The sequence below is a fragment of the Poecile atricapillus genome, chromosome 6, assembly GCF_030490865.1.
Source record: "Poecile atricapillus isolate bPoeAtr1 chromosome 6, bPoeAtr1.hap1, whole genome shotgun sequence".
NCBI lineage: Eukaryota > Metazoa > Chordata > Aves > Passeriformes > Paridae > Poecile > Poecile atricapillus.
In genome coordinates this window covers 26,458,124-26,470,934 of record NC_081254.1, presented here as the reverse complement: position 1 = coordinate 26,470,934, position 12,811 = coordinate 26,458,124, and the positions used below count along the sequence as shown (strand labels likewise).

The following is a 12,811-nucleotide window of genomic DNA, read 5'->3' as shown; positions in this document are numbered from 1 at the left end:
CACAAGAGGTGCTTTCAAAGTGATCTCTGCCACCTGCCTTGTAGGCGACCAAGCCCTTGTGGTCACAGCTTTCTGAGGGCCTGGACAGGAGCACAGCTGAGCACCCCCTTCTGAAATCAAAACCAAACTCCCCCTGCTCTGGGGGACTGCCCACCTTGCTGCTGGGGGCATTGCTGGCTTTAAGCCATTGCTTGGTGGCATCATCTGGCACCGTGCTGCTATGCTGCAGGGTGCTCCTCCAGGTGAAGGGGAATAAGCTTTAATAATACAGAATTTATGACTCCATCAGTCCTGCAGTGCTTCCTTTCTCTCATTGTTCAGATCCTGTCTGCATCGAGCTGGCTGTGCTTTGGCTGAGTCTGGCAGCTGAAGTAGGTTTTAAATGGTAATTGAACACTTAGAATATTTAAGCTAATGATTTGGTTCAAGGCACTGTTGCCTCAGGATGCTGACGAGGCTTCCTTGAATGAGTAAACCATCAACAGGGTTTCCCTGTCCAATTTTTGGACTAGCCAGATTATGGCTACACACAGCCAACAATCACTGCTTTCTTTCCCTCCTGTAATCTAAAACTAGGAAGGATATATCTGCTGGCAAGTAAATAAAAACTTCAGAGTCCATTGGAAGATACTTCACAAACTTTTTATAGAAACATCTGTAATGCTGTCTTTTCCCTCAATGGGGAAATTACGAAGCAGCGTTCAGAGAGTTTCAGCAATGACAGAAGTGGGACCTCAGGCAAGGAATAAACAGATTGTTGTAACAACACCAAGGGCCCTCGTGGCTGATCACTTTGTGGGATGATGCCTAGGAATTATGGGTGGAACTGATGGCCAAAGTTGTTTCCTTGTCCTAATTCTTCATTACTGGAGAAACTTTCCTCCTCATGCACTAAGGATGTGTGCTTTGTCAGCTTCAGGGAGTTGCCTTAATTGTATTATTTGGGATAGGTTTTTTCTGTTTCCTTTGTAATTACCGAGGGAAATGGCTCAACTTGTGGCTTTTTCTGTCCTTAGAGCTGAGCTATGCTCATCACTTCAGAGCTTAACCTTTCTGATCCTGTCACAATGCATGTGTCTAGCCTGCACTTAGAGTTCTGTGGCATGTCTTGCTCTCTCTTTTTTTTTCCTTTTTATAAATCAGCTTTATTTTCTTGATTTAGTCTGAGCTGCCTCCTTTAAGACAATGTGGAGAAAATGAATAGTGTGTGCCATCCATTTTGTGCTTCATCATTCAACAGGATCACAAATGTGAGAGCCCCCAGCTGGGCCAGCAGGGCTGTGTGGCTGGAGCTGGTTTTACCTGGTGCAGGATTGAGGTGGTGACCCTGGGAACAAAGCTTGGTTGATGCAACTGAATGTAGAGGTCTCTGCCAGCTCCACAGGCCTGTGGCAAGCATTTAGCTACACTTAGGTGCAGGGTGAGAAGGGAATGTACAGCCTCCAGCCCTGGCAGGTGTTTTGTAATATTTGTGGGAAAAGGCTGCAGTAGAGGGAGAAGGAAGGACTGCTCCAAGAGACATAGTGTTGCCTTTCCTTTGCCTTGAGGTTGCTGCAGTATTGATGGGATTTCATCTAGAGTGGCATTTAGCATTAAACTTCTAGTATTAGAACTGGGGGCACACCTTAACTAATCCAGCTGACTGTGAAATCTGTCTTTTTTACCATCTCAGTCAGAAGAACTCTTAAGCCTTTTAAATGGGCTCTCAAAGAGGCCAAATCTAAGTGTGTTACTACAGAGGCTGAAATATCCAATTAACTACCATTGTCAATCCCAGCATGAGGCAATGCATCTTCTCTTAGGATGGCAGCAGATGCTGGTGGTTACCTGCCCCAAGCAGGAACTTGGTCATTGCTTAGTGAATCTGAGCCCAGGTTGTAGCAACAAAGGTAGAATGTGGTTTTTAACTCAAATATTACTTTGAGTCATTCTGCTCCCATGTTGTTTGTCTCTGTCTCCCTATAGTCCCTCTGAAAGCTTTAGCTTGGAAGGTTTCTTGGTTTTTTTTTTTAAGGTGGTGAATAGGGATGCAAGTCTGTCCAAGCCCATGGCAAGGTCCCAGGAACATTTTAAATCATGTAACTTGGTGTCTTAATCCTTGTAAGAAATCTGTGGTATGACATGATCCCTGCAGACTGAGGCATGTGTTCTTGTTTGTATCCTGATGAATCACACATGTGCACTGTGCTCCTTGCATTGTTTCCTACAATTAGGGCAGAAGTGATGGTGGACTGGCTCCTTGGTGCCATTTGGCCTGTTGAATGAGGATGGCTGGATGAGATAGCTTGCCAATCACTATTTTATAACTTCACTAGCATGTACTGACACGATAGCTCTTTATCAGAAATTGTGATCTGTTCCTTCATCATACGATTAACCTTCTTGGCTGTATGTACTAATTACTGCATGGAATTTAAAAACAGCAGATTCTGGCAGAACATTTTGGTTCTCACATAGCTGCTTTTTTATTATTATTATTTTTTATTTGTTCCTTTTCAGGAAGATAAAGGATTTAGTAATAAAAGAAGGATAGAGTAGACAAAAGCCATTAAGGACCAAACAAACATTTTCATTTAATTACTGGGTATATACATCTTGGGCCTGGTTCTGGAAGAAGTTAGCAGTTAATGATCTCAATGTGCATCTTGAATTCAGTCATCAATGACAGAGCTTCTTCTTCTCATGACTGAGAATTACTTTTCCTCAGGTAGTGAATTTGCTAAACTTCTTATCAGTTTATTGGCTTTTTCTTGATGCAGTTATTCCCCAAAGACCTAATTTTCTTTCCTGATTTTTTTTTCAATGAGACTGTAAGTATTTTTAAATAATTTTTTTCATATAATTAGAGAAGTATCCATTCTGTGGGTTTGAGGCTTTTTCCAAGGCGAGACTACTGCTCCTGTGCTCAGGTACACTAGCAGAGAGAAGGATTTGAGGAATAGCTGCTGCTAAGTCAGGCAGATTTCATGTCCTTGCATCTGTGTGTGTGTGACCCAATTCTGCATCTTCAGTCAAGATGTGAATCTGTCCACTCCAATCCCATGCTCCAAATCCAGTCGGTAGTATTCTGGCAGAAGGAAGCTGGTCTCACACTTCTCCTTGTACACCATATTTTTAAAGTTACTGCTTAAACTGAAGTGCTTTGGATTTCTGCCTGAGGCTACTGAAGAGCAGATAGGAGACGTTATTCTGCACTGCTTCAGTCTTCTGCTGACAGGATACGTGGCCCATTAGATGTACAGAATCACTGTCATCTTCTGGGTGGCCCATATGCTGGGGTGGGAGAAAGATGGGATAAAAGAGAAAGAGATGTTTGTATGTTGTGTGGGTTTTTTGTTTTGCTCCTTGGCTTTTAAGCTGAAGTGTGGGGACAGGGTGCAGGATTAGGGAAAAGAACATGTTTGTGTTCTTTGCCGTTCCCAGTTCAGCATCGGTGCTGCAGAGAGCCCTGTGTCCAGGAGGGAGGCCAGGGAGACTGGGCGCAGGGAGGGCTGGAAAAATGAGGTGTGGCTTGAGCACAGCCATGGCAGAACAGCTTGAACCCTGCAAATGCCTCAGAGAGTCTTCAGCTGAGTGCAGAGAAAGCACTTGGTACCTTAGGGGATATAATGGCATTTCTCTTGGTTTTAAGGCATTCTCTGTTCTCCATCTGCTCCTGTTCTGCCTCCCTCTTCTGTCTGTTGGTGGCAGATGGTATTAATGCTGCCTGCGTGGGTTTTTTCTCTCTTGCACAGAGAGTCCTGGTATTTTGATTTTGGCACGCAGGGTAAGGCAGGTGAGAAGTGCGTTTGGGAGCTGGAGCAGAGGATGATGATCCTCAGCCACCACAGGAATCTGTGGCACAGATGGGTCTGGCTGGCTGAGTGGAGCAGATAAAATCTTCCCTGGGCATTTTGCGTAGCTGTAGTCTCAGGCTGGTGAGCACTTGATTCTCTCTCCTGAGATTCTAGAAACCTGGCTGGAGAGTGTGTGTCCTTAGCCTGTTGAGAGCACTCACCACTAAAATAGCACTCCCTAAATGTGTCCAGCTTTGTGAGTGGCTTCACAGCTGTCCCATTCTAGCTGGTCTGTGTCCAGGCTGTGTGACAGCACAAATCCTCTCTCCGCTTCACTCTGGATGGAGCAGCTCACCTGACCAGAAATGGCTGGAAGCATTACTTGCAGAGGTGTCCAGCAGGAGTTACAATGTGTGCACTGATTATTGGCCCTCTCTGCCTGGACACGCCAGTACTGCTGAGTGTTCTGTGCTTGGCAGCATGGCTGCTTCACAGGTGGGACTTGACTCTTGCTCCATTTTTTGAGTCACACATGAATCCCAGCGGGTGTACATACCTGTGAGTTTCCAAGTGCAATGTCTGGGGCTTTTCTGCCCTCCTCCTTGGCAGTGCTGGAGGCTGTTTTTTTCCTCAGAGGGGTGATGCTCTCAGTTTGTACAGCTGTAAATGTGGCTTAGCATTCAGATATTCTAGGCACTTCCCAGAAAAACTTGGAACTAGTACAAAACTGTATGTGCAGGGGCTGTACCACAGATCATGTGGGAAACAATCCCCACTTGCCATGTGGAAAGAGTTAATGTGAGCTATGGCTGCCAGAACAAAAACTAAACAGTCCTGGATACTTGTGGCTCTGCGAATGGGATTAAAATGGGTTTTTACAGAAGTAAACAGAGTGGAAAATTGGGACTAAGTTTTTTTTGCATTTGTGCTTTTATAAAAGATGAAGGACTGGATGAGGCTGTGAAAATGCAGCTGTGAGCGTGTCACTGTGCAGTTTGTCAAGCACAAGATCCTCTGGCCCCACTCCTCCGTTCCAACTCAGGAAAGGGCTCCCTGGTTGTGGATTTCTCCCCTGCAGGAGTGAGTTATCCAGATGATGAATTTCTGAGGCATGCTCGAGTCACGTGAAAGCCAGATGTGAACGTTTTCCAAGCAGTGTGTGTGGGTCTAGCATGCGCCAGGCTACGTGGCAAGTGGACGTGGTCTGAGGTTGGTCTGCAGAGTGGTGGTGCTGGGGAGGCGCAGAGCCCAACAGCTCCCAGTGGGATCATTTCTGCCAGGGAAAGAGGAAGGTGCTGGCTGTGCTCATCACTGCAGCACAGCACTTCTGCCTCCACCCCCCACTCTGACAGGCCCTCCTCAGGCTGTTTGTGATGAAGCTGAACTTGGTGAATAGGACTAAAATTAAAGGCCTTATTTAATGCCTGCTGCCAATCCTCTTACTCAGACACTTTAGCTGGATTTGCATGTTTGATAATCCACTAGTCAAATATTTTTTCAAGATACGGCCCTCTTGAACAGATGGCATGGGGAGTGGAGGTGATGTTCAAGTATACAGAAGAGGAGATATCTCTGCAAGGATGAGAGGTTTACTTGAAAATGCAGTCTCCTATGCAGGAAAAATAATATATGTGTATTCTTTCAATGACTATCTTAAAATACTTGCTTTAAAAGTGATGCATCCACATCCCACAGACCTAAGAGCAAAGAAAGCTTATTTAAGCTACCCTGGTGTGGGACAGCTGCTTGCCCAGCAAGTACAGTAAAAAATGAATCTGTCATTCTGGTACCTAAGAAGTTTAATGTCTGACCAGGCTCACACTAAGCCAGGCACTGGGCACAAATGTTGGTTTTGTTTAGGTCTTTCTGGAACCTGGGGGGAGAAACATCAATGGCACAATTCAACAGGGTGTCCTGGGTTAGGACTGTGCAAGATAGTCAGAGAAATGGGAGGATGGCACAGAAAGGTTGCAAGTGTTTTGATCTGTTGTTCTCTGCTTAATTGAATGAATTAATTGTGTGAGCCAAGAATGCATGGCAATGGTTCTAGTTTGGATGAAGGCTCATCTGCATTTTTCCTCTTTCCAGACCTGTTGTAAAATTACACATAGACTCTGTATCAGAGTAATTCTCCAGTACAAGTGCTTCCATTTCTGGGGGAGGTTAGCGACACCAAGTATTTCTGTTTTCCTCCCCATGTCTAGTACTGTTATATTTTAGTGTCTTTCCATTTAACCAAAGTGTCAAGCCCCAGCTGAAAGGGAAAAGAGGAGAGAAACCCGGAGACAGGCTGACAAAGGATGGTCAGTGTATCTGGGGGATGGAGATTTTGGAGATGTTCATAAGGGTATGAACATGGTGCACTGTCTGCAGATGGAAGCAGAAACAAACCCCACAGTTTTGAGATTCCTCACTGAGCTTTCTGCTCTTGTCTGGCCAGCCTCACCTTGTCGGGAGGAGAAGGAGGTTGTTCCTCTGCTTGTCTGAAGAGTGCAGAAAGGAAGCAAGGAGGGGAAAAGTGAAGGGAAAATCACAGCAAGAAGCACTGGACTGAGTATACTGAGCCTGGCTTTTGGCTTCTTTATCTGCTTGGGGCAGTAAGGTGTCTCACCTGAGCCCCCAGGACAACATAGTGCTTCACTTATACCAACTCCTTGGCAGGTTTGTCTTCCAAACTGTGAACTGGAATACAGGCTCAGCTTCGGTTTTCTGTTCTGCCATATGTCATGAGCATTGCCGCTAACAAGGCTCTGGACCAATTCTAAAAAGTGGACACGTCTAAGGAATAGTGTGGTCAGCCCACATCTTGCTGACTTGTCAAATACCAATGTTGACATGAGAACATCCCCATTCTTCAGAAGCATTTACTTCCTCCAGCTCCAGTCTGAGGAATCACTGATTGTGATTGCATTGCTTATTTTCTTTTCATCCCTCCAATTAGGACAGGAAGGGTGTAAGTCTAGAAAATGAGTCTGCAAAACGCTCAGCTGCACTCATGGAACAGATCACTGTTGGAAATGGACCAGATGTCAGTATCTCTTCATTATGGCCACTTGTTCTTATAATCCTTTTCTCGGTAATTTAAGTTGTACTGTAACAGCTGGGAGATTTGGATGTTCCCGGTTGATGTTAAAGGCAGGGCTTCATGAGAACAAAATAGTTGTATTAGTTAAATGGCCCTGGGACTGTTATTTCCTATGGAAGGCAACTGTATATACCTGTATAATTGAACTCTTTGCCCTCTAAAGCAAGGTAGCCACATCCAGATCACTTGTAGGGACCCGTCTTTGGCCCATGCTAATTTCTCAGCTATGCACAGAAATCATTTGGGGCAAGGGTTACATCACCAGAACTACAACCCCATTGAGACTCATGACCAGTATAATCCAATTCCCCACAATTACTGCAGGGCTGTTGTTGAGAAATATGTAGCTTAACAAGCTAGACAGCTATACAGACATTTGTTTTAAAAAAAGCTTGTTGTAAAGCTCCCTGATAGTCCCAAAACCATGAAACCTGTGATTCTGTAGGAGAGTGTCTCTCCTGGTGCTGGCAGCAGTGTTAAATCACAGATGCTGGTCTCAACACTGAACATTTCAGGCAGTGTTACTAACAAAAGGAACCTGCATCAGTAGCTGCTGCTAAAACGCCCATGGAGGAGGAGTTCCTCTGCACCTGCTGGGGCAGGGGCCCACCTGGATGTGCAGTACTGATGTGTACCATGAATGTGACATCTGGATTTTGCTAGCATTGAGCTCATGCATTCAACTCTAGACTGACTCCAGCTATTGTAGGTTTTTATGGAAGCTTGCTCTGCTCTAACTGTACAGAAGACAAATAATCTGCTGCTAAAATGAGATGAGTGGAACTGTATCACAAGCATAAAGCAATAGTCTCCAGCAGTCTGGCGCCTGTTCTCTTGCCAGTGGTGGGAGGAGCAGCAAACAAACCAGTCTCACTGGCAGCAGAAAAGCTTCTGCTGAAATCTAGAATATGTTTCATGTTCACCATAGCAACCAGCCTAATTTTGTCCTCAAAGCTTTTTGCCCCTTTAGCTCTTTCCTTTTCTTTTGCACTTGAGGAACCCCTTGACCTGCGTGAGGGTTGCCCAACTCCATCGTGGCAGCATGAAAGTGATGGAATGGGGTTCAGCAGCCACTTCCAGTGACACGCCTGCTGTGCTGCTATTTCTGTGCAGTGTGGCTCTGAAGGAAAGCCTCCTCTGTGCTCTTCACAACTGCCTCAGCCTCGTGGCTTAGCTGTAATTTATGGATCTATGTTCCTTTTGAGCTTTTAAAAATAATTCCGGTAGGAGGAGTTTGCTCTGGATCCAACTGAAGTCGGCAGCAGGGGCTGTGGGGCCTGGTGTTAAGAGCAGAATTGGGATGCTGTTGCCCTAGGAGTGGCCTGCTTTGAGCAGGCAGCTTTAACTTTTCTTCCAAATACTGAGATTTTTTCCCCCCCCGCTGCACTTCCAAGCCATCGGAGACCAGCCAGCTTTCAGCCGGGTGGCAGTGGGGAGAGGAGTGGCAGGAAGCAAAGGTTTGTTCGTTTACTGTTACCAATCCCATTGGAAACCAGGTCCAAGCCCCATGCAGAATTCCAGTAAAGCCCTGTCCTAAAGGGGAAACCTGGGGCTGTTCAAAGCTTGTGTTTTGTTGGCTCAAGCACAGCATGTTTCTGAGGCCTCTGACCTCCTCCCCGTACGCTGGCTCCCGCCGCGGCTCTTCGTTTGAGTTCTCTGTGAAGTGGAATCTATCACTAATGTCTGATATTTTTATTATTTGTAGGGGGGACTCTTAAAAGCTGGTAGCAATTAGAGCTTAAACGTCTTGGAATAAAAAAAAAAAAATCCCCAAGAAGGAGGTTTAATGCTAAGCAGATGTGCAGGAGCAGCTGAAATATGCTGGCTGTCTTCTGCTTCAGAAGCAACCTCATCCACTTCTAGCTGCTGTCAGGCTGGGGCAGCTCAGAAGTGCTGCTGCTTTTATGCTTCTTCCTGGGCTGGGAAGCCCATGCTGGTGACCTGTGGGATTGTTTACCAGTTAATACTTATATTGCCCTTCTTTTCTAGCTTAAGCCAATAGTTTTGACAAGAAGAAAAAATACTTTGATTAAAAAGAAGTATTTTTAAAAAAATTGATACTGGCTTACAGGTGTATTTATGGTGAGATCTCACATGGGTGCCTGTAGATATGGCTACTGTTGATCTAAGTTTAAACTCTCTCTCTTCTTGGGTAGACAGATCCAGAGTAGCCATAAACTTGTGTTTAGCGCAGTACATTTCCTTTTACTTTGGGTGTTTCTGTCTTTTGCTGCAGCTTGGATGGGGGCAAACTGAAAGTTTCCCAGTTACTCCTGCAATGCATCATCTACTTGATTTGTCATTCATATTCAGGTTCTTCTGTCTGGAAAAAGATCTGACAGCTGACTGAAGTTCATAATTGTGCTCTGAAGGCAGTGGAAGTCTATTCAAAAGCTAAGACAAGTTGCTGACAACAACTCCTTCACACCCTTTCCCGTGCGTGCCCCAAGTCTGTAATAGCAACATGCTGTATATTCCCTCCATGAGCTACAGCACAAGTTACTCTGCCAGATTATTTCCTGTTGTAGTCTGCCAATGCAAAGCCTTCTTCATTTTTCCTTAAATGGCAGTCCAAAGTAAATTATTATTTACCACTGCCTATTTTGTAGTGTATTGTGACAGTGCAGCACATGAGTTTGGGAGTCAGATGGTTGAAAGACTTCAGAATTTTCTCCAAGCTGCCACTATAGAAATACTGAATCCATTTGAATTGCAGTGCAACTACATGACAAAAATTGTGTTCATAATTTAAGGAAAGGATTTCAAAACCTCAGCATTCTCTTAGTGCTGAGAAAACAGCAATGTGTTTCTTGGACCTCTGGCTTCCATTGGGAAAGTTAGAAAGCTGTTTCTTAATGTTTGTATCATGGTAGCAATTCCTCATTTGCATATGTACTGTGAATCTATTACATTACTATCTATTAATCTTTTCACTGTCTTGGAGATACTCTGCAATTCAAAAGATAGTAACAAATAGAAAAGGCCACTAGTATAGCCTGCTTTTCTCTCCAGGTGGTTGATGGGTGCATCTTCTCTGTTGTTAAACTGATGGGTCCAGAACAGAGTTTCCCTTTGCAAATAAGTTTTCCAAATTGTGTTTTGGAGTTGTCAGAATTTAGGAGATTCTTAGACTGTCATATAAAAATCTCTTTCTAGATGTCTCTTCTCTCAGGCAAGGAGAGAGTAACAGCTGCCCTTCTGCACCTTCATCCCACAGAAGGGGAATGTTTGTTATTTAGAAATGGGGGAAAATCTGTTAACTTTTAAAGCATACTTCCAATGTATTGAAGAAAAAAATTAACACTTGACATTTGAAAATTATTCCCAAATTCCCAAGCCAAGTGTTTCCACCTTATTTCATGGAGAAGGAGGGAAACCTTTTGACCTTGTTTGCAGCAACTCTTATCAACTTTCTCCTTAGCCTGATCTGTCTCAATCATCGGGTAAAAAATGAAATTTCTAGTTATACTCTGAATGCACCTTTATTGGAGCTTTGTATTCTTTTCTATGGAGCATTATTTGTCTATTATTTTCCTTAATGCAATTCCAGGGTAACAAGGTGCTCATATGCATTTGCTAAGCTCAGTCTCTGAGAGTTGTCTGTATTTTGGGTATAATTAACAGCTGCAAAGATACATAGTTTTGCAGGTCTGAGGCTTAATAGGTCAAACTGTCTCTTGGTGTGTGTTTTCTGAGCTATTGGGAATGAGCTCAGGGCATATCTTACTTTTAGAGCTCAAAACTGGATCACCTACAGAGCAGTTTCGTAAGTTTTGCAAACCCACTAAAACATAAAAATTACCTGGTTACTTCTTATGACTCAACCTTCCCCTGTGTTCCCATCATGCCAACATTACTCTTAAGAAAATCTTAATGTCTCTTAAAGCTGTCTTTACTAACTTTGAGACTTTCTGATATGACTGGTTTTGACTGTTTTCTTGTGCCTCTAATTACTTTCTTTTTTCATGGCTGCCCTGTGATTGGATTTCAAGTTTGGATGTCCAGTTTGTCTGAGACTCCAAAAAAGAGTGTCGCTCCAGGTAAATTCTTGTGTCTCGGTGTTCTGCATGCTATTAAAACCAGAATTCTCTAGTTCAAGTTGTGTGGTTTTGGAGCTGTCTTGAATGTGAATCTCTGACAGTGAATACCAAGGATCTGTTGTCTGCTTGTGTATTGGTTTTTCATGATGCATGATTTCTCATAAGGAAGAGGCTTGCTTTTCTGATGACTGCCGCACCTTGACTTTGCTGCTAGCAGGGGTTGGTAGTTTGCAGGGTTTTATTTTCCTTGCCCAACTCAAAGCCACAGCCCAAGGCAGCTTCCCCTCTTGTGGGTAGGTTGAGCCTGGCCACAGCCAAGTACCTGCAAAGCTGTGCTCTCACTGTTCTATGTGGGAGAAACTTTATGGGGCAGGATAAGGCAGAGAAACATGACTGTGCATTCCCTACGCTTCTGAAATGCTCTTTGCACTTCACCGGTAAGTAGAAGTGGTTTCATATGAAAAAGGTAAAACTCTGATAAAGATGCAAAATTTTCAAGGGAGCATCAGCCTCCTTGTTGCAATGAGTCAGGAAGGAGAAGGCAGCAGGGGAACAACTTACAGGTGAGATGTCAGGGGCTAGGGAGCAGTAGTTCCATGCAAGGCAAAAATTAAGCTTTATAGTCTAAGGAATCAGGACTTCTGCTGTGTAACCAGAGGATTTCTTCAGACAACATTTGTCACTTGACATGAAATGTCACAGAAGAATTATTTTCTTCTTTAGACTTGGAAGGAGAGATCACAAGTGATAGATCCTGTGTCTGTACAGGATGCTGGGCTGGTCACTCAAGCAGTTAAGGCTACATATAGGTCTCAGGGCAAGGACAGATGGAAACACTCCTGCTGATTTCCATACCAGATTTGGTAAATATTCAAGTTCATGCCCTGTTGAAAGTATGTGAACAAAATCCCACCATCCTCAACGGATGAGTGCTTGCTTGTCTGAAGTCTTTAGTGAGCAAGACTGCTGTGATTCCAGAAATGCTGTTCTTTACAGAAGCTGAATTTATCCTTGGGGGGTTCTGCCTCATCTTTACAGAATAGGTCTAATTTGAGGGTGGTAACTGGATATAAAAGTGCAGAAATATCTGAAGTATTCAGTCACAGGAGCCTGCTGCTTCATGGATTATGGAGGAGTTGAGACAGAATAACAGAATGAGACTGAGCAGAAGAGAAACATGTTAAGGAGGAGACAGAAGAGGTGATGTCCCTCAGGAAAAATGACAAGAACACCTCAGATTACCTGGCTGGAGGGTGAGGTTGGGTTTCTTTGACTCAATAGATCTGTTGGGACCATTTCATGTTGTCATATATAAAATGGCAAACTGTGAATGCCAAGGTTTTTAGCCTTCTCAAAGGGCAAGGAAGCAAAATCTTTAATAGATACAATTTTTTTTTCCCCTTCTGTTTACTGATTTTATTTAAATGCATGTCGCTAATTTGGAAAAAAAAATTCTCTGCATGATGAGTGTGCAAATATAAGTAATTCATTGCATTGCATGGTGCTTGAGAAGGTGAACTGTTGATAAGCGCTGCTCAAAAGTCTTATGTACATACATAAAAGGCAAGTACTTAGCTCCCCATGCTGTTCTAGTTCATGTGGCCTTTCAGTTTCTCATCCAAATGAATCTCCAGTTTCCAAAATAGCTGTTCTTCAGTCCAGATCTGCCATAGGCTGTATCCTGATGTGTCAAGCTGATAGATCAGGCTTGAATTTGGATGTGATCTTTACCTATGTAGTACATATATGTGCCCTAGGTAGCTAGGCTGTGGCTTGGAGATGAGAACAGAAGCCAGTTTCATGCTGCCCAAGCTCTAGCTGAGGTTATGAACCTGCTCCATGAAGTGGAGATTAACCAAGACTTTAAAATGGTTTCATTTTGTACTTTGGAAAAAGATGGGTGCCACACA

General features: G+C 43.9%; 1 protein-coding gene across 4 annotated transcripts in view; it reads left to right on the top strand.

Annotated features, from left to right (window-relative positions):
• Nucleotides 1-12,811, top strand: part of SH3PXD2A (SH3 and PX domains 2A) — a 247,902-nt gene that overhangs the window by 156,443 nt on the left and 78,648 nt on the right. For 3 of the 4 annotated variants that reach the window (XM_058841020.1, XM_058841019.1, XM_058841022.1), the window contains one exon: nucleotides 10,854-10,901. The exons of the other annotated variant lie outside the window; for it this stretch is intronic. In XM_058841020.1, the coding sequence (XP_058697003.1) occupies nucleotides 10,854-10,901 (48 nt within the window). The remainder of the gene's footprint in view (nucleotides 1-10,853; nucleotides 10,902-12,811) is intronic. 4 annotated transcript variants of the gene reach the window in all.